This window comes from Crotalus tigris, unplaced genomic scaffold, assembly GCF_016545835.1.
Source record: "Crotalus tigris isolate CLP2741 ecotype Arizona unplaced genomic scaffold, ASM1654583v1 scf7180000017964.494433, whole genome shotgun sequence".
Taxonomy (NCBI): Eukaryota; Metazoa; Chordata; class Lepidosauria; order Squamata; family Viperidae; genus Crotalus; species Crotalus tigris.
Window position 1 is genome coordinate 305,249 of NW_024096747.1, and position 20,582 is coordinate 325,830.

At 39.5% G+C, this 20,582-nt stretch overlaps 1 protein-coding gene across 4 annotated transcripts in view; it reads right to left on the minus strand.

Moving 5' to 3' along the window:
- The window catches only part of CELSR3 (cadherin EGF LAG seven-pass G-type receptor 3), a 112,074-nt gene that overhangs the window by 39,498 nt on the left and 51,994 nt on the right, over positions 1 to 20,582 (minus strand). For all 4 annotated transcript variants that reach the window (XR_005556955.1, XM_039345581.1, XM_039345578.1 and 1 more), the window contains exons 3-16: positions 19,366 to 19,588; positions 18,707 to 18,822; positions 16,422 to 16,510; positions 13,902 to 14,059; positions 12,703 to 12,866; positions 11,966 to 12,091; positions 9,285 to 9,454; positions 8,739 to 8,924; positions 8,286 to 8,396; positions 7,605 to 7,773; positions 6,768 to 6,909; positions 4,445 to 4,565; positions 3,521 to 3,704; positions 1,404 to 1,505 (exon numbers count right to left, since the gene is read on the minus strand). Coding sequence is in view for 3 of the 4 variants with exons in the window: in XM_039345581.1 (XP_039201515.1) it covers positions 1,404 to 1,505; positions 3,521 to 3,704; positions 4,445 to 4,565; positions 6,768 to 6,909; positions 7,605 to 7,773; positions 8,286 to 8,396; positions 8,739 to 8,924; positions 9,285 to 9,454; positions 11,966 to 12,091; positions 12,703 to 12,866; positions 13,902 to 14,059; positions 16,422 to 16,510; positions 18,707 to 18,822; positions 19,366 to 19,588 (2,061 nt within the window). In the remaining variant the exon portion in view is untranslated. The remainder of the gene's footprint in view (positions 1 to 1,403; positions 1,506 to 3,520; positions 3,705 to 4,444; positions 4,566 to 6,767; positions 6,910 to 7,604; positions 7,774 to 8,285; positions 8,397 to 8,738; positions 8,925 to 9,284; positions 9,455 to 11,965; positions 12,092 to 12,702; positions 12,867 to 13,901; positions 14,060 to 16,421; positions 16,511 to 18,706; positions 18,823 to 19,365; positions 19,589 to 20,582) is intronic.

A 20,582-nucleotide genomic window follows, 5' to 3' on the forward strand; every position in this document is an offset into this window, starting at 1 on the left:
TTTAAGCAATATATCTGATGAAGAATGACCTGCCCTCGAATGGGTTTCTATGCTGTAGGAAATTCTGACTTCTGTGTAACATTTCGTAGCGTGAACCAGCATGGGATTCCAGCTCCCAAATACTTCTTGATTTAAGCAAGTAACGGGTTAAACGGGATGATTGTACTACCTATTCTGTTGGTATACATTCTGAAGAATGTGTGTTTTGGGAGTAGGAGGTGGAATATCATGTCCTTGGACTTAACAGATCAAGCTATCCTAAGGCAGAACCAGCACACCCAGACTTGGGAATGCATACAGTGCGTTGTTCAATTTTCCAATTAATTGCAGCCCAGGAGCTGTGATGGTGCAGTGGTTAGAATGCAATATTGTAGGCTAACTCAGCTCTCTGCCAGTAGTTCGATCCTGATTGGCTCAAGGTTGACACAGCCTTCCATCCTTCTGAGGTCAGTAAAATGAGGAGCCAGATTGTTGAGGGCAATATGCTGACTCTGTAAACCTGTTAGAGAGTGCTGTAAAGCACTATGAAGCAGTATATAAGTTTAAGTACTATTCCTATGCCCCCACATTATGGCTAAGAACAAAAGGAAGACAATTGGTAAAGGATCACTTCCAAGCACAGGCCCAAGCCCCAAATTAACTCATGTAAAAATTTGGACCCATTCAGAGGTCAAGATGGCATCATGTTGCCAACAATAACAGCAGGGATATAAAAAAAAACCTAGAGACCTCCCACTAATAAATCCTTTTACCACCATTCTTCCCTGCTAATGGCAACCTTGACTGGTGCCGCGGCTTTCATAAGGGCTTGGATGGCTTTTGCCATCTCACTCCCTGCTTCTCAGAACAAAGTTTTTTAGAAGCTTCATTGCCCACAGCATACTAGAACTTGAAGGTCGCAGTAGCTCTAGTTGGCTCCCTTTATACTGCTATCCTCATCACCAGTAAGGTAAGAGAAGAAGATAGTTATAGTAGAAGAACCTCTTCTATTGAGAGATTATTAAACTATTAGTTAAATTTATCCCTGAGAGATTTAGGATGGGTTCATAATCAACAATATGGTAGCATTGACTATAGCAATCAGTCAAATAAATAAAGGAGAAGTTAGTATTCTAATCTATATGGACTAAGCTATTTGCTGCCTGAATAATAGAGTTCTTGGTTTCCTGCTGTGCATTGCCAGGAAAACACCTTGGGCTTTACTTCACAAACTCCAAGGTCTTCAAACCTATATTAATAATATTAATTGCTGACAATCCGGCCACTGCTGAAAGAAGAGTGGAAAGAAGAAAGACATGGAATGCCTTAGAGAAAAAGGAATGCGTAGTTCCTTGACAAAGCTGAAATCCAATGGGATAGAGCTCTTCTGTCCATAAATTTTATTACAACAGGAGTACACTTACCTAGTGAACCTTTTGGGCAAGGCAGTATAGCCGCCAGGCCAAACTTGGTTTGAGGCCACCATACTCCAGCTTTCAGAGACTTAGGACAAGCGTCATAGAGTACTGTAGAATGAAACATGGAAAGCAAATAAGTTGGGATCCATAGAATAGTATTCAGTGAAGGCAGGGACAGGCAGACAGCAGGGAAGCCTCTTCAGAACCAACTTATGTTATATTGGAAAAAAAAAAGAGGAATGTGCAACATCTCAGGTGTTTTTAGCAATGCATAATGATAAAGCAAGTATTGGAACAGACTGTAAAAATATTGAGAACCCAGGTGTTAAGCCTGTATGAACTTGTGATTAAATCCAAATTTGTTGGGAAAGTTTTAGAATAAATTGAGTAAGTATTAGGATGCAAAAAAAAGCTAATGTGTTCTACTTTGGCACAATGTATAAAAACATAAATTTTGTACGTATATATTTCTTGTAGCTAGCTAGAATATATATAGTAAGTGAACTGAACGATAAAAACAACCTCTAATACAAACAAATTTGAGGAAATGGTTGGGGAAATGGTTAAAAATAGTTATTTTTAAAGAGAGACGTATAACAAAAACTGATTTTTCGGTAATGTGGCCTCAGACAACAAATATACTGATTCGCTACAGTGTTCTGTGTTATCTTTATTGAAAATGCATAGCTAGAGTAGCTGTCTATGTTTTAGAAAAACCAGTCTTCTATTTGAAATCATTCCCATTTTAGAAGTGTGGAACTTGTAGCCTCTAAATATGGCTGAACTCCATCTCCAGCATCCCTTATCTTGACTATGCTGAGACTCTTTGGAGTTATAATTGAGCTACATGTAGAGAGTGATCAATTTCTAATCTTTGCCCCAGCTGAAGAGCTGGCCAGTGCACAGTATTAGTCTATTTACTAGTCTAATGAAGAGAAAAACTGTGTGTGTGTGTGTGTGTGTGTGTGTGTGTGTGTGTGTGTGTGAGAGAGAGAGAGAGAGAGAGAGAGAGAGAGAGAGAGAGAGAGAGAGAGAGAGATGTTAATGATCTTCCAATATTTGAGGAGCTGTCCTCAGAGAAGAGTCAACCTATTCTCCAAAACATCCGAGACAAAAATTAATGTATGGAAAGAGATATCCAACTTAGAATTAAGGAGAAATTTCCTGGGAGTGAGAACAAAAAATTAGTGGGATGGCTTGCCTCCAGAAGTTGTGGGTGCTCCATCACTGGAGGTTTTTTTAAGAGATTGGACAGTGATCTGTCTGAAATGGTATAAGGTTTATTGCTTGAGCAGGGGATTAGATAGAAGAACTCCAAGGTCCCTTTCAATTCTGTTATTCTGTATTTTAAAGATTCCCAAAGAATGGAGAGTAGGAGGGGTCTCAAAGCCCTTCATTAACACACACACGGTACTCGCACATCTTATTACATTTTTTCTCCATTAAAATACAATACATTGTATTTTAATGTCAGTTGTACCAGTTATGTCATAAGTATGTCCATAAATGTATTTTATTTATTTATTTATTCCAAATTTGAGGCCGCCTAACTCCGCAGCAATTCTGGGCATCTTACAATTCTTTTTTGGGTAATGTGTTTCTTTTTTTCTGACAATGTGAAAATAGTCTTCACATATATTAATTATTGGGTCTGGTTTCCAGAAAAACTAAAGACGATACATCAGATATTTTAGACCTGAAAGGGAATAGTTGATCTCTAAGATTGCTTCTAACCTTTTCATTCTATGATTTAATTTTAAGCTGAATGATTAAAGCTGTTCTTGTGAAGAACCATTCTAAGATAGTTTGTGTGACTCTACTATTTATATGTGCCAGAGCCATTGGCGCATAAGAAGAAAGGAACCACACATCGCTCCTTCTAGAGATCTCTACCAACTACTAGGTCTCAGTCCTCTTTCCACTGATGTGGATTTCTGTCCTTTAGGTCATAATGTTAGATGTTCAATTTCTTGTTCCATAAAAAGTATAGCAATGCGGGAGGCAAACTTCTGATTTGGTAAATAGTTCTGTTTGATAGGGAGAAAGAAGGCTTCTACCCACTACCTCACTGCAATAGTCTGTCTGTCTGTCTGTCTGTCTGTCCATCTTCAGCGCACACTCACCCCGGCAGCCACTGGGAGTCACCTCTGCAAAAGGATTGTCACAACTGTTGCATTGTCGGCCAATCACACCTGGCCGACAGTGACACTGGCCCATTTCCTGATCACAGGACCGTGAGGAAGAGCCAACGGGATAGCAGTCACAAGGCAGGCAGGTGTCAGTCCCTTTAGGGTGGTAATGGAAATCCTATTGGAAGAAGGGAGAGGGGCAGGGAAGGTGGTTAGAGAGCTGGGTCATAGGAGGAGGAGCAGTAAGGGAGAAGGACTGACAAGACTGCAGGCAGGGGGGAAAGGGCCAAAACAAGGAGCCTAGTGAAACAGCAGGAGAAATGGGGAGGCCTGGTGGGATAAAAAGAGGGCCATTATTAGAAAAGTAATGACAGCTAATCCAACCAGTAAGATTAGGAAGATAAAAAGCAGCACAGACAGATTCTTCTTACATTACAAAAAAAAAAAAAGTCGGTCCCTTTGGAGCTCCTACAGTGCTTTCAGTTATCTTCTGCTATGGCCCCCATCCATCACTATTTTGAGGCATCAGAATGAAAATCCATTTCCCTAAGGATTAATTCCCACAGGAACTCAACCAGTTTAGACCTTTTTTCTGAGTCCTGCAACTTTGGACTGAGGACAAGGAGTAGTGTGCTGACATGGGAGAAAGACAGGCTGGGAGAAGAAGGAAGAAAGGAAGATGGACAAGAACCCAGTGAGCAGAGCCCATATGGGTTCTAAAAGGAGAGCAGAGAAGAAACAGAAAGTAGACACCAGGGAAAGATGTAGACCCCAAAGCCAGGTATGAAGGAAAGGAGAATGAAGAGCCAAGAATGGAGATGAAAGGCAATACTACAGGTGACGGGCAAGTGAATCATATATTGCATCAAAATCTATCGATGGCAGAGAGTCCCAGAACAGGCATATCTCTCCCCTCACCTTACAATGACATTGCCCGTTGGTTTTATTACAGTCCGGGTCAAATCCCTTGGCCGCATCGCAGTTGCAGGGCCCACATGTTGGATTCCCCCACCAGCCCTTGGGACACTGTTGATCCATCCTGCAGGGAAAAAAGTCAGGTGGATGGATATTTGCATCCAGGGCACTAGTTCATTGTTGGTCTTGCAGCTAGTGGAAATATACCATATTATGATATGTTTGTGATGGCATATTTTATAAATTTCAGTTTTTAATTGCTATGGGCACTATACTTCGGCAAGCTTCTAGAATGCAAGGCTGTGTGGAAAAATCATCCCTTTATGCATTTGTTTGAGGGGAGGGAAGCAATCACAAAAATGCTCTGTTTAGGCCAGGAGTTCTCAAACAATGTGGTTCTATGATCATGTAAAATAAGTGTCTTTGTGTGACACTTCCGTCCACATGAATAAACCTAGTAATGGGAGTGAACTAGGACTGGACAAGAAAAGAATGCAGGAAGTTCTCATTTAGCAACTATAGTTGGGACCAGCAACTTCAACTTTTATTTGCTTTTACAGATCTGTGAACGTTATAAATGCGAGGACTGGTCACATACTTTAATTTTTCAATCACCGTTGTAAACCTGTGAAAGGTCACTAAACAAATACCAGCTAAACAAGGATTACCTCTATACTTTTCTAATAACTGAATCTGATATCTCAGATGAACCAAGGATAGAACTTCACACTTTTCTAAAATATTTGTCATTAAAAATTTAAAAAGCAATTAAAATTCAAAATATATTTGAAGAGTGAGCTTGCTTAGCTTCTAGTAATTCCTAAAATCTGGATTTTTGAGACCTTCCTGTACCCATCCATATTTATTTTGGACTGATATTTGCTTTTTATAGAAGCAACTGTAAAAAATTTTGATTTTACTGTGAGCTTCTCTAGGAAAATTGGGAGCGACTTCTGAAAAATGATGCAGCACTGCATGTGCAAGCACAAAAATATCTGCAACTTCTTCTCACATTTACTCATGACCTCTGTGGGTTGCAACCTACAGTTTGAGAACCCCTGCCTTAGACATTTTTATGAGTCTATGTTAACAGAACAAAAATATCTGTCAAATCCAGAATTAATTAGTTTCCTCTCTGTCTTTGTGATGTCATAATAACATTAATTCCCATTAGTTGCATGTGTTTCAGTACTGATATGATCACTGTGGAACCCACAATATGATATAACTCTTCTTGATTTTTATTATCATTATTATTATTATTATTATTATTATTATTATTATTATTATTATTATTGAATGGTGCAGAAGCAACAGAACACTGGACAAATAATAGCACTAAGCAAGCATTCTTAGGGAAAATGCTTCAGTCTTGCTCAAAGCATTGTTTTTGTTCCCAACACAAAATGCAGACATTTGACAAAGCAGCAAATAACAGCAACCATGTACTCCTTGCTCTGTCTCTGGGTCAATGGAAATTGGGGATGCGGTCTATTCAGTGACTGGAAATGGCATGAAAGGCAACCCCAAGGAATGGCTCACAGAAAACAAAATTTCTTTTTCAGATAACTGAGTATATTCAGTATGAATAAAGACATATGTCATTGGTTTTTATTACTTTTCATTAGTATTCCCAACTTTCTCCCCATCCTTCCATTTAACTAAAAAATCACCCAAGAAAGACAACTATTCTCAAAACAATCACTTAATTTTGCTTGTGACAACTAGGCAAGAAGGCAATGAAGGATGATAAAATGCAGAGACAGGTTTGCCGGTTTGCCTTCCTTACAGCCTGTCATCATGTCTTTTTTTTACCAATTATGCACATTGAAAATACTGGCTAGATGGTACACTATCAAACGCAGGGAACATTTTTTAACCAAAGGTTTATAGAAGTTTAAGGATTTCTTTTTACACAAAAACTATTATCATCTTCCTTCATTTATCTATTTGTTTGATTTTTATAGCTATCCATCTCACTTTCATTTAACTTCTACATCATGTCATAATATCCAATCTTTACTCTACTGCAGGACCTATTAAGCTGAGCACAGACCCCTAACTATGAATAGCTTGAGACCCTTTGATTTTGTGAATTTCAGGACACAGCGGCAGCAAAGCTTTCAATGTGCAAATTGGTCATGTTAAATGTTATCTAAGTCAGGTGTTAGATGAGAAGCAAAGATCAGAGGCTAATTTCCCCATCATTCTGCCCTTAACTGCTAGTGACACAGAGTCCCCAGAGCAGAAAATTCTATCTAAACATGAGAATAACATTTCTTAGATCCGTAAGAGGCTAAAACCCACAAACTGTCCTTGATCTCACCTGTGCTCACAATACTGCCCAAAGTGATTTTCTCCACACTCACAGATATAACCATGGGGAGCACCTGGCTTTTGCTTACACACTGACTTGTTCTTGCAGGGGTTCAGCTGACAGGCATCCAGACAACTCCCACCATAATATCCTAGAATAAAATACCGACAGTCATGTCACAACATTAATGCCTTTTTAAAGAGGACAACATGAACAAAGCCTGAATTTTATTAAAGTGGGTCACAACAGGGCATTGCAAAGTCTACATCAATTCTCTTTTCCCATTCTTTTCCCAGTCTTTAATTACACACACAAAAAAGCCAAAGGCACAATAGGAATATTATCTAAACTTGTTTAATTTGCATATTTTGGCTTATTTGATCACTGAACTGAATATTCATTCTAATTTCAGAATGGCTAGGTGTCATGGGGAAATGAAATTATTGGGAGATGACCAAAAGGAGGGGCATGATTACACATTCAAAACTAAGCAGATATTTCCTTAAGGTTACCTACCCCACTCGTCATCCTTGATTCTCTGTAATTACTGGTAGTTTTTTGTCAAAAGCCAACATTCTGAAACTATTGTATGTCCACATTTAGAAGAAAATTCCACTGTGGAATAAGCTCTTTGTGCCTACTCTTTTGGGTAGAGATGGGTGGCTTTCATCTGAGCACAGGGAGAATTTTAGGGAGCAGCAATAAAAGGAAAGAGGAGGATACAAAAATACACAATACAGAACATACAGAAAAGGACCATAAAATGAAACGGAATGGAACAAGGAAAAAGGGGGAAATAAAGACTAAAACAAGATTTGCAATCTAGGCTGCTTATCCATCTCCTACCTGGTTTGCATACACAAGAGTAGCTTTGCCACTGATCCTGGCATATACTGTTCGCAGGACAAGGGTTGGATTCACAAGAGTTGGGCACAGAACATCCTGCCTCTACATTCACAGTGCTGCTGGGCTTGGGCAGTGCATTTCCCATGGCTGTGTCACCTAGGTGAATTCCCTGAAACCCAAATGAAAAAAGAAAAATAAAGCTCAGGTTTGCACCAAAAGATTTGGATTTTAATGGAAAGAACTTCAGATTTTTGGATTATTTAGGCTAGCATAGCCTACCAAGAACACTTTCTTCTGACTTTTAGCTCTCCATTGTAATGGATGATTTAGTCAACATTTTCAAGTGGGGGCAAGTGGGTGGAAAAACTACTGAGTAATTGTTACAAAATGTTCTCATGGTTTTCTGATTATGCAGAGATTTTAATTATTGTGAAGCAGAAAAGTCTACTGAGACTCATGGCCATTATGAAAGAAAGAAAGAAAGAAAGAAAGAAAGAAAGAAAGAAAGAAAGAAAGAAAGAAAGAAAGAAAGAAAAAGAAAGAGAAAAAAGAATCTATGACTTAATTTTTATCTTTGGCTCTTGAAGGGGTTTTAATTTATTTAAGTGAATGCTGCTTGTCTCTAAATTAAAAGATAAAAAATGCAGAAAACTTGACATTTGGAAATTTGCTGGAACTCACCTGGATGCAGCCTTTGAAACCATGATGCACTTTACCGGACACTAGGATTCCCCCAACATGGAGATGTTTCACTTTCAGGCCTTGAAGCTCATTGCCAATGACCACAGTATCCTTTAGAAAAGAAATACAAGAATAGGAACATTACGTGATCACCACTGTTTACTTGCATCTATGGGTTAATCTTTTAGTTCCTTATCATTTATACTCTGTGAAACTATGGTAACAAAATTTCCTCCAATGCCACCAAGAAAAGTGTGGATTAAAACAAGGATATCAGCTTTGATCCCAAATAGTTAGACAGAAAGAGAATTAATTGTCAAACTGAGGGTCCTGAATCTGTCAAAAACACTGTTGGAGGAAGGAAAATATAGAACTACAAGGAAGAATGTCAGTCCTGATCTAGATAATTTTTTTCCCAGCATGGATATTTTGCCCTTCAATCTCAAAGCTTACCTGGTAGAATCCAAAATCCAGACTGAGGGTGATAATGTAACGTGCCTCATGGCTACTTCGAGCATCTTGTAGATGAAATTGGAGGTCATGCCATACTCCATCATTCAATTGCATTTGATCCAGAAGGATCTTGGCAGAGCGTCCAGGTCCCCTATTCACCATGAAGGAGAGCAGGCCGGAATCCAACTAAAGATATGGTAAAGTCAGCACAGAGCAAATTCTGTTTTATGAGTAAGACAGTTCGGGTACTCCACAAAATTCTTCACAAAATGCTCTACAAACAGATGGTGAGTTCTTCTAGTTAAGAATAAGTCTTTCTACTCTGACACTAAATAGAATAGTGCCATTAAATAGGATATTACAAATCTGTGGGGTCCCAGTGTTCTATTACATAAGAGAATTATTGCTGCTATACTTGTTCCAAATCTGCTACAGCAAAAGAGCTCAGTTTTTTTTAAAAAAAAAAACTAGATATGATTGCATCACAGAACATCTGATACAAGGTTTTATAGCAGCACAGATCCAGAGCAGCTACATTGTAGATACCTGGCAGAGTATGGTGGTGTACTGCCCAGCATTTGCCTGAAGCAAAACTCCATTTGCCTGGCGTGTCCGGAATGCTAGGCCCATATACCAAGGTGTGGAAATCTTAACTTCATTCCTGAAGTCCCAGAAAAGGATGCTGTTGCCATGGAAATGGTGAGGATGATGCATAGCTAGAGAAAAAGACAATAGAAGATGCTGGAATTCAGTGAAGCAGAAAGAAGCTCAAGATGGGGGAAGCTTGAAGTCCCTACTTTTACTGTTGCAATTTCTTTACCTTCATTTCAGAGACATTTATATCATGATTATCTGCATGGGGCTGGAAATATAATCTTACTGAAAATGCCCAGGTGCCTGTAGCAGGAACTGAGGAGTATGAAATGCAGATGCCCAAGGTTTTGTTCAATTTGCATTTTAAAACAACTGACAGATTGGCACATTTCCAATTAACATGCAAACAGATTGGAACACTGTTAACCTCTCAGATTTCACACTTTTGCGTTTTGCAATGTAGTTCTTAGCTCAAAATACATACCAAATTGCATATAAAATGCATATTTTAAAATGAAATATGTTCAGAAATCTTGAGAGAAAATACATTCAGACTATGTGTTTTGGGAGAAAATACTTTTTTTAAAAAAAATGTATGTGTTTAAATTTATGCAAATGGCAAATTACTGTGAAAATGATAGGATTATATAATTGCTTAGAATTATATATATGATGAGCAGGATAGGAATGTTTAAATAAATAAAAAAAATAGATGTATGAAACAAGTAAGAAATAAACTGATCTGTCCACTATTTGTAGAAAGGCAAAACCATGGGGAATGTATTTGAAAACCTACAAAAATGCTTTTAGAACTTTAGACTACACAGTTTCAAATGACTGAGATTCTTTTTATTTTATATTTTGAGCATGCTTATGAATACCTAAGTAAACTCTCACGTGCCTATTTGGTCTATAGGAGAGAGCACATAGGTTGAATTGTGCTTTCTTCCAGTTTCAAAATGAAATCCTTTATGAGTGTCTAATGCAAACATGTCAAACTCAAACCCACAGGCCAGATCTGGCCCACGATGTGGTTAGATCTGGCCCACAGGGCCGTCCTGGAAATAGCAAGGGGCCAGCTTCTGCTGCCTCAGCCCCAGCCTACCCCAGCTGCGCTAGGCGCTCCCCATGGATGCGCATAGGATGCGGTGCCCAGCAGTAGCTGCAGTTTGTTTGCATTGCCCAGCTCATCTCACACAGCCCCGCCTGGCCTCATCCTACCCCTCCTGGCCTTGCATCCTCACACCTGGCCTCTCCTTGTCTCATCACTTCTGGTCTTTCCTCTCCTCACCCAGCCTCACGTCACACCCAGTCTCTCCTTGCCTCACCCGGCTGCACCTCGTCACATCCTACCTCTCCTCTCCTCACATGGCCCCACTTGCCTTGTCACGCCCGGCCTCGCCTCGCCACATCCGGTTTCTCCTCATCACACCCATCCTTTCCTCACCTCTCCTCACCTTGTTACGCCTGGCTTCTCCTCTCCTTGCCCAGCCTCTCTTTGTCACATTTGGCCTCTCATCTCCTTGTCCAGCCTTGCCTCACCTCAACTTGCCACCCCTGGCCTTGCTTTGCCTGGCCTCTCCTCTTCTCGTCTTGCCTTGCCTCATCCCGTGAATTGCACCGGCAGCAGCAGCCTCGAGAAGGAGGTAAGCATGGCTGGGAGTTTGCCCCTGCTGACACTCAGCTCATGCCTCCCCATGCTCCTGTCTCCCTGTTCGCTGTGAATGCCGTTTTCCCCCCTCCAGCCATGCCATATGACAGAGACGGCGACCTGGAGCTGGTCCCCACCAATGCTCAGCTTGTGCTACCCTGCACTCTCATCTGCCCACCTTTCATCCCATGGGCCAGGTCCTGTCTGCTGCTCATCAGGCCAGCCCCCCCCCCTTTCAGCCTCACATCTGGGGGATGTTGAGGCTCCTCTGGTGGATGAGGCTTTGGCGCTCAACTTGGTCTCACCTTCCTCCACTGGAGACTTCCAGATCTCCCCTCCCAGCTTTGCCTGCCCCCCCCCCACAGGTGCACATCAACGTGAGCAACGAGCTGGCCATGTCAAACTGGTCATGACCACCCATCCATGCCATCTGGCCCTTTGAGGGCAACCATAATGCTGATGGGCCTTCAATGAAATTGAGTTTGACACCCCTGGTCTAATGCTATCACAGGCTGCCAATGGCCACTTGTAAGCTTTCATTGATGAACTGAAGTGATGGGAAGGTAGAACTTTTTTCTATCCAAAGTTCTCACTAGGAGTTCAAAGAATGAGTCCAGATAGAGTAGGAATTCCTACTTTCACAAAAGTAACTGGGAATTCAATAGATAAGGTTTTCTGTTTAGATAGACTCTATTGATGAAACATGTAGAAATTTATAGAAGACTAACTGTGATCATGAAACATTCCCTTGGAACTTCAACTTTCAACTTTGTTGAAAATATTCAACATAGCCATTTCCAATTATATTTTGTCTGATTTCAAGAACACTATTAGCTATCTTTCTCTGAAAACTCAGCTGTTGGTTACCCTGTCATCTCCTTCCTTTCTTGGGGCCCTATCTACTGGTTTATATTCCCATTAATGCTCAAAATATCTTATCCTATGCTCAATTGCCCATTCAGCTTCTCTGTAATATACTCACCATGCCTGCAGTCCTTGCCTCCAAAACCTATGGGACACTCACAGATAAAAGAAGACCAACCCACAATACAGGTGCCACTGTTCTTGCAAGGATTTGAATCACAGAAGGAGTGTTTGGCATGACAACCTGCACATATGAGAGAGGAACAGCACAAGTAGATACAAAGAACTAAACAGTTAACATTTAATTTAACAGTTAGTATAACAGTTAATTTCTCTTTCAGTCTTCATTCCCAACTTTTCTAGACTATGAAAACATGCTTTGGAAATTTTCAGCTTGATGATACGTGGACAGAAATAACTCCTGTTATCAAAAATCCCTGGTGTGAAATATTACCTTTTTCCAATGGGAAGGATCTAGACTTGTATTTAGGGTAGACATACTGCAAACAAGCAGCAGAGACCTCTAAGGTAGAAACCTAAGGATTGAGCTGGCAATACATTCCTGAACTGTGTGATTTCCAAGACATTCATAATGGAAAAGATACAATTCACACTAGATATCTGAATAAGACAGTGTCTTTTGCCATTTGATCAACTTTTCTTGTGCCAGAATTCTTAATGAAATAAGTCAGCTAACACTGCTGTGGTCTAAGATGATGACTTGGGAAATCACAGTTGCTGTTTCTTTATTCCGAGAATTTTTAATCCAAATATTTGTGATACTAGAATGGAAAAAAGAGAAGACGTGGAAGAGGAAAGATCATGTATCAAGAATGTTTAAACAATTGACCTTACCTATGGAAGTCCCATTGTTTGCAATATAGGAAGCCAGGTCAATGTGTTTACTATCAATGTACAAGTCTCTCATGCAGCCCACAAACTCTCTGTGCTCCACTGGGAAATTTTCAGGCAGATTGGGGACCCCTCCAAGCAGCAAAGGCCCTGTAAGGTCCAGAGATCTGGAGGAAAAAAAACAACCCTGAGAGTAGTATTTGTAACAGTTGTTACACACACACACACACACACACACACACACTATAATGCTACAAAGACATCATAAATCTGTTTCTGCAATGTTACATTTAAGTCCAAAACGGAAAAATGTGCTCAATCAGCAGTTTTGTTTTGTTTGCTAAGGCTTACTGAAACACGGAATCCACATAGCAAAAAACTGAAGTATATGAAGAGGCTACTGCCCATTTTTACTGAGTATACAGCAACCAGCCAGCTGCTTCTGTAGTGCTTATAAGCTGGAGATGGAGATGTATTACTCTCCTGCCACTAACAATTGTTAACAATTGGGTGGCCTAAAAATTTGATAAATAAATTCCAATGTCCAACTTCCATTTGTGGCATACTAATTTTGTCACTGTGATGATGCTAAAATCCTCAAGATAGATAACACTTGACAGACCACTTCTTTTATCTGATTCCTCTTGTCAAATCATCCACATTAGTGGCTACCATAATGTCTTGTGATAAATTCCACAATTTAACTAAGCCATGTGTGAAGAACTGAAGTTTTCTGTTAAAAAACTTCACTGGACATCCCCTAGCCCTTTTTCTCAACCAGCTTAAGTGTTCAAGGCCAAGCAAGTCCATTGCGCTATCAAACAGGAAGTTTCAAGATGATCTGCCTGGCAGAATAGCAATTTTTTTCCCCTTGGCAGGTATGGAAAAGCAGTACAAGACAAGGTTAGCAAAACTTAGTTGCAGCTGTTTTGCAAGCTTCTTTAGTCAAGCAAGGGCTGAATAACTGCTTGCAGAGAACAGGCATCATATGAGAAATGGTGAAAACATGTCTCATCCTGCAGAAATTACAGCGTATTATAAACCATATTATGGAGCTTCCTCTTTCCCTTTTCCAGGGCCCACTTGAGCATGAACTAGAGTGAAGCTGTGAAAAAAAAGATGTAAAGGAAAAAGAGGACAGCACAGAACAGGGAAATGGACTCAGCACCTTTTTACTTTAGCTGAAAATACAAAAGACTCACTTTTTGGAACTGGACTGCACTCCCTCTGCTGCGCAGGAATAGTTCCCAATCTCATTGCCAAATTGTAGTGCCAGAGATGTATCACATTTGTCCACTGTTAGAATAGCCACTTTGTCTGTGGAAGGTCCTTGCACCGAACCCAGAGAGTTTATTTTGGGCTGAAATGATAAAGCAAGGCTGAATAGGTATTGCCTTAATACCAACGTTACATTTCATCTGGATTAAGGTACACTCCACTAAAACTATTCTAAATCAGAATTCAGCTAGATTATACCTTTCCACTTAAAAAAAATAATTAATAACCCTACACTTGGAGAACTAGCATACGAGCACATACAATGGTGTTTCTTAATATTCCATAGAAAGAGATGTTGTCATATTTGTTTAATCATTCAGTGTGGTGTCAAGTTTCAAAAAAAAAGTAGAAAGCTTTATATATGGTTTCCATTCTCATGGGAATGAAAAATCTCTATTCTCTCTTTTTTGCTTTAATACACAAAAAAAGAAAAAAAACCCCAGAAACAATAAAAACATTCAGGAAGTCATTCAGCTACTTTTAAAATCGCAATAGCACTTAGACTTACAGTATATACCACTTGATAGTGTTTTACAGCCCTCTCTAAGTGGTTTACAGAGCAAGCATATTGCCTCCAACAATTGGGGTCCTCATTTTACCAACCTCGGAAGGATAGAAGGCTGAGTCAACCGTGAGCAGGTCAGGATCGAACTCTTGACTGTGAGCAATGAGTTAGCCTGCAATACTGCTTTCTAACCACTACACCACCATGCCTCTTAATAAGTCATAAATCATAAAAAATAAATCATTAAATCTTGATCACATAAAAATATTAATGTAGTTCCATTTCATTGGTAAAGAACCTATTTATAAAATTAAAAACCCTCATTTTTCTGACACTGAATATATCTTCTTTGTTGTTCCCCAGCCCCTGCTTGTAAATCTTGCTACATAAATATAAGCATATAATTGAAAAGTGCATTTACAACTTTAAACTCTGTTGATCTTTGGAATACCATACTAACAGACTTATAAATATGGCACCTAAGCAGGTCAACATGAGGACAAGCCTAAGATGAGATCATTTATTAGTGTGAGATCACACTCTGATGTACTTTCTCTCGCTCCCAGTCTTGGGATCCAATTGCTCAGGGTCAGAACCTGGAGCAGTGAAGGCGAACCTATGACACACAGATCAAAGGTGACATGTCACAACGTTTTAGATGACATATCACTGTTCACTAACACCAAACTTTTATTAAAAGCATGTCCCATCCTCACATGGTTTTCACGGCCTGCAGAAGCCATGCAAGAATGGGGTATACTCTCAGCTGGCATCTGGACCCAATGGAAATTATGTGAGAGACTGTGCTCTCACGGGCCTCCAGACCTTCCAAAAATCAAACAAGAGCAGGGTGTATTTTCATACAGTTTTCAGAGGCTGCACAGTCCAAAAAAGAGCATTCTCCACAGCTGCTTTAAGAAGGAAGGCCTTGTGTGATCTGAAGCAGCTTCAGGTACGCTGCAAGGGCCTGTCAGCAGAAAAAGAACATTGCCTGAAAGTCAGTAGCATATGGCAGATCCTGAAGAATGCCTGGCTGCAAGGGGAATTGCACAATTGCCCAAGGTTCACATGCCTTGGGGAATGATGCAAGGCAGACTTTGGGAGTGTCAGCAGTGGCACTAGGGCTGAAGTTGAGGTGCTAGGGCTGAAGTCAAGGCTAGGCCTCTACTTCATGCCCTGCCTTGGAGTTGCTGCCAAGTTCCACTATCTGGGATAGCCCAGATGGGAAGAAAGAAAGACAATTCTCTCTTCTTTGTTCGGGGATGTGTGTGTCTGTGTATGTATGAGAGATAAGCTAGCAGAGTCAAGTTAGGCATTTTCTGACTTTTAGACACATTAAGCCCAAAAGATTCACCATCATTGGCCTGGAATAAATGCAGAAAGTGCCAGTGGGAAAGAATTTGAAAGAGTGCTGTGGTTTTCTTTGTAGCATTGTGCCATTTGTAATTTGTACATTTACCAACTATTTACTATATTTACTTATCTCATTTACATCTCACTGTCTCCTGTGGAAATTATAGTGCCAAAAGGACATACAAGTAATTTTCCATGCTAGCATTGGCCCAAACCAATCTGTCTTATTTTTATCAATGTTTTTATACAGAATACCTCAGGCTCTGCTTGAGAAGGTAGACCTGGCTTGGGTTCACACATCTGCTAAGTCATCATTTTGCTTTTGTGTGTTATATGGACCCAGCCATTTTCATTTGTACCCAAATGAAAATGTACTCAAATGAGGACTTCTCATTATGTGTCAATGGTTTGTCTAAGAAAACATAGGTTAGTACAATATTGAAGGCTAGTCATTTTCTATGTGACAAAAGCATATGGGAGGTTTCCTGGGGAAAAAGAGGACTGAGCACATGGAAGACAACTTGTGCTCCAAATGCAACCAGGGTGAAGAAGAAAACCACCACAACACAAAAATGTTTGTGCCTACCTTGTTATAATAATGAAGTTGTACCATATGCCATTGACCGTCACTAACCCCTCCTGGTACAGATGGAGAAACAACAGTGCTTGATTCCCCTGCAAGGCAGAGGGATATTAGACCCACAGCAAGTAGATTGGGATGACATTTGTGTGTTCTTCATTCTCCACCCCGTGGGGAAACAGCCAGGATCAGAACTGCAGCCCACTAAGGAGTTAAAAAAGTAACACTCTTTCCTATAATCCTGACCCTGAAGGCGATCCGAAGGAATTTTTTTTAAGTAGGAATTTAAAATAAAAACAAAAAATTAGGCCCTAAAACCATGAAATGGGTTTTGTATAAATCCCATTCATTTGGCTTTTTGATTAATCTAAGTGAGCTACATTAATGTTTGGCAGGAACATCATCCATCAAAGGGGAGTTATATAAATGTTCATATGTCATCACCAATACTAGCATTAAGCCAACATTACAGGAATACTCTGTATACACACACACAAATACACAAGGAAAAAATAGGTTGCTTGGATACATAATACTCCTTTAACATTTTTTGCATTAAAAAAACGCTAGAATGTTGTGAAAGAAAGCATATTGATTTTACACTCGTATCAATATTTATGAGCATTACTCCATCTGGAGTAAAATGTAAAAATGTAAAAATGCCTTCTGTATCAGTGTTGGTTATATTATCCCTGTCCACCAAATTCCCAAAGGTGCTTTGTCACAAAGCAACTGGACTTCCTTATTTTTCTTTGAAGATGTTTCATTTTTCATCCAAGAAGCTTCTTCAGCTTTGACTGGATGGTGGGGAATGGAAGGATTTATACTCCTTGCAGAGAGCTGATCATTTGCATTATTTTAGAGAGTTCTTGAGGCCACCTGGAGGTACTGTTTCCAAAGCCTTATAGATATATAATGTAAATTCTTGCCTGCTGTTCCTTCCCATCCCCCTCTCTTTTACAGTTAACTGTTTTTGATGTTTGGAAATAAACATCAAGCTATATTTTTTCGCTAGCTAAACTTTCATAAGGATAACTGTAGATGTCCACCTTTTTACCAATTCTTTTTCTTGTTTGACCAGGTGAAAACAACAAATCTGATATTTATTTTCTGCAGCTAAGCAAGGAAGAATGCTTTAGTAATAAGACTGGAGTCTGCCTTATTGACATTTTTAACTCCCTGGAATGAAAGCCATTTTCTGTAGTACAGTAACTATATTTAGGATGTTTCCATTTGAACCTTGTCTGTAAGGTTGAATAGCCTTACATATTTTTATGCATAATCAGACAGAACCTTGTGAATAAAGGATATAGTTTGGAGTATTGCTACGTCTCATGAAAGTAAAGCTTTTAAACTGCAGCTTAAAACAGAACATGGCTTCCAGCATTAGCATTCATTCTGACAGCACTTGAATCTTTGTAACCTGTAGACTTGATATGATATGTGGACACTTACTGTATGTACGGTATATAAGCAGGTGAATACAGAGCTGCATGTATAGATACACTATTTTGCCATCTTCCATATTCCCACCTTATCATGCCATTCAGACATATATTTTTATGTTGATATATAGTTCACAATTTTTCTGGGCTATCATTCCAGAATCAGTCACATGACCCAACTAAAGTACACACTGACATTTTTGTACAGATCAGCCATGCAAATGTAATGGGTGCGAACACAGAATCTGGTATATTAGCCTACAGACTAATTCTCTGTGACCCTTGCAACTAATTAAAGCAAACATTTATAGCAACATCTGCCAACTACAAATTTGCATATAGAAGTGTTCTGAAGTTGAATTATGGGCCACATTAGAAGTTGCAGGCTGAAGTGCTTTTTTTGAAATGAAATACCTGAAGGCCACCTCTGAAACCTCTGAAGCTTCAAAATTAGAACACCGACTTCTCATTGTCAACAGCAAATGACTATCCCAAGGAAACAGAAATGTTGAAAGAGTGCCTAGTGCAAAATACAATATTTTGCTTTTCATGTTTGCCTGGCTACTGGTATTTAAATGTTCCTGTGCTTGGAAATGTGACTACCACTTGGTAATAAAGGACTATTCTGTTTGGCAAGGGACTTTAAAGGGTCTCAAGTGTCTTCATTTGTTGCACTAGAAGAGTTTTCAGGGAATTCATCAGTAGTTACTAATTTTGAAAAAGTACAGCTTCTATAAGATTCTCAATGTAAAAAGTTTTTATAGTAAGTACCATTCTTTCGATAATACAATGGCAACTTCTTGAGGACAGCAGTGAGGACAGCATGGACCCATCTGCCAGACCCACCTGTAGAGTACTTCAGCTGGACCTGCCCATCAACAATCTCTACAGCCAGAAAGTCATGCTTCTCATTCAGACGTCCATTGTAAATTAAGAGACCACCACGCTCTACAGTAGCAAATCTAGTGATGAAATATAAAGAGTTAGAATTTTCACACATACTTAAGCAAACTAGATACATTTTCACAAAGTTAGGATAAAACTTCTGAATTCTGAATGGTACTGTACTCAAGTCACCTGGTGTAATTGCCATTAGGACTGCAGAAGAATTATATTACTATCAAATCATCAATAAAGAGTAGATTTGCCATCTTTTTCCCCCCTCAGAATTGACAAGATAGAGCCCAACTAATCATTGTACCACATTTTCAGGAAACCTGTACTTGTTGAAATTCTGCTTGATTTACATTTGAGTATTTGTTCAAGGAAAGTGAGAGCTGGCAATAATTATAATCATTCCCCTAGTAAAATTTTTAAAAACCCTCACACATATGGAGATACTTCGATTGAACTAATATCTTAGGAATGCCCCCCACCCAATATGAAAGAGAAATCTAACTTGAAAGTCAAGGCAAATGTATAATGGAATTCAGCAAGATAAAATTCAACACCATCAATGGCAGATAAAGGCAGTTCTTACAAAGCTGCTTTTTAGCCGAACTTACGAAAGAGAAAGGCTCAGGTGGAACCTCTGGCGCAAACCTCGAAACATGACAAAAGATTTGGGAGGAAAAGAGCGTACAGATACTTCACAGAATGGTTTTTCAAAGCCCCCAGGTGGACACTGACATTGGAAGCCTCCATCTGCAGAGTTGGTGCAAGTACCTCCGTTCCTACACACTCCAGGAACACAACGTCCTGCCCGACTATCCACTTCACAATTATCACCTATTGGGAAAGAAGAGCAGAAGAAATGAAATGATCAAAGGGCCTCTGAGACAGAATAGGGCAAAAACTACAGTGAAAGAAAGAACTGGGATTCCTTTCATATAAGAACACATGAGCATCAGACAGATACTACATTATGTTCTGCTGTATTGTGTTACATTATGTTAATATGCTATATTTATATTTCTGGTGGGATCTCAAGGCTCTCCCGACTGTCATAAATGACTCATCATTTGCTTAAATGGCTACATCTCATCTCTGTAAAACCACTGGACCTACTAAGATGGTTGTCTGAAAAGGCAATTAGATCTATAAGGATTCCAGATGATCTAGGAAGTTTTATGAGTAATTCTACCAAGGATTCCATCAATGCCATGGAATAAGGTATTTGCTCAGGTAATTGACACAATCACTCCCAGGGTCCTCTCCAGTCTGCTTTAGAAGACTTGAGGAAATTGAAGTGATAAGACAGAGTGTAAGTGGACGACAATGTGGTTCAAATTTGATAAAGCAATATGAAGCCAATTTGAAATAATAAATTTTGATAAGATCTGCAGCAAAAAAGAACTATTTTCCTGTCTGTATTGCCCCTGTTTGCAGCCTGCTGAATCGTTTCAAGTTGGGAGAGATTCACATTACTAACCACTTCCTTCCAGAATTTGATCCCAAAACTCTAATAGGTTAGTTGTGATTTATTTTTGTGTAAGTGTGTTTGTTGGCATGAAATCTGTTCTATTCAGACCACCCTGGTTGCTGCTAGAAAAGAAAAATGAATTATGGGACTGTCTGATAACTTCTTTTACTTAATTACACTGGATCAATTTGTGTTTTTGACACCCAAGTACACGGTCAAATTGTTTGGAGGGTATGTTCTAACATCATTGCACAATGTAGCTTGTAACTTCTCAACACAAATTGTTAGAAAATCCCTTTGTGAACATCAAAAAGACCACTCTGAGCAAAAGCATGAAGTCTCTTTATTAAAAGAAAAAAA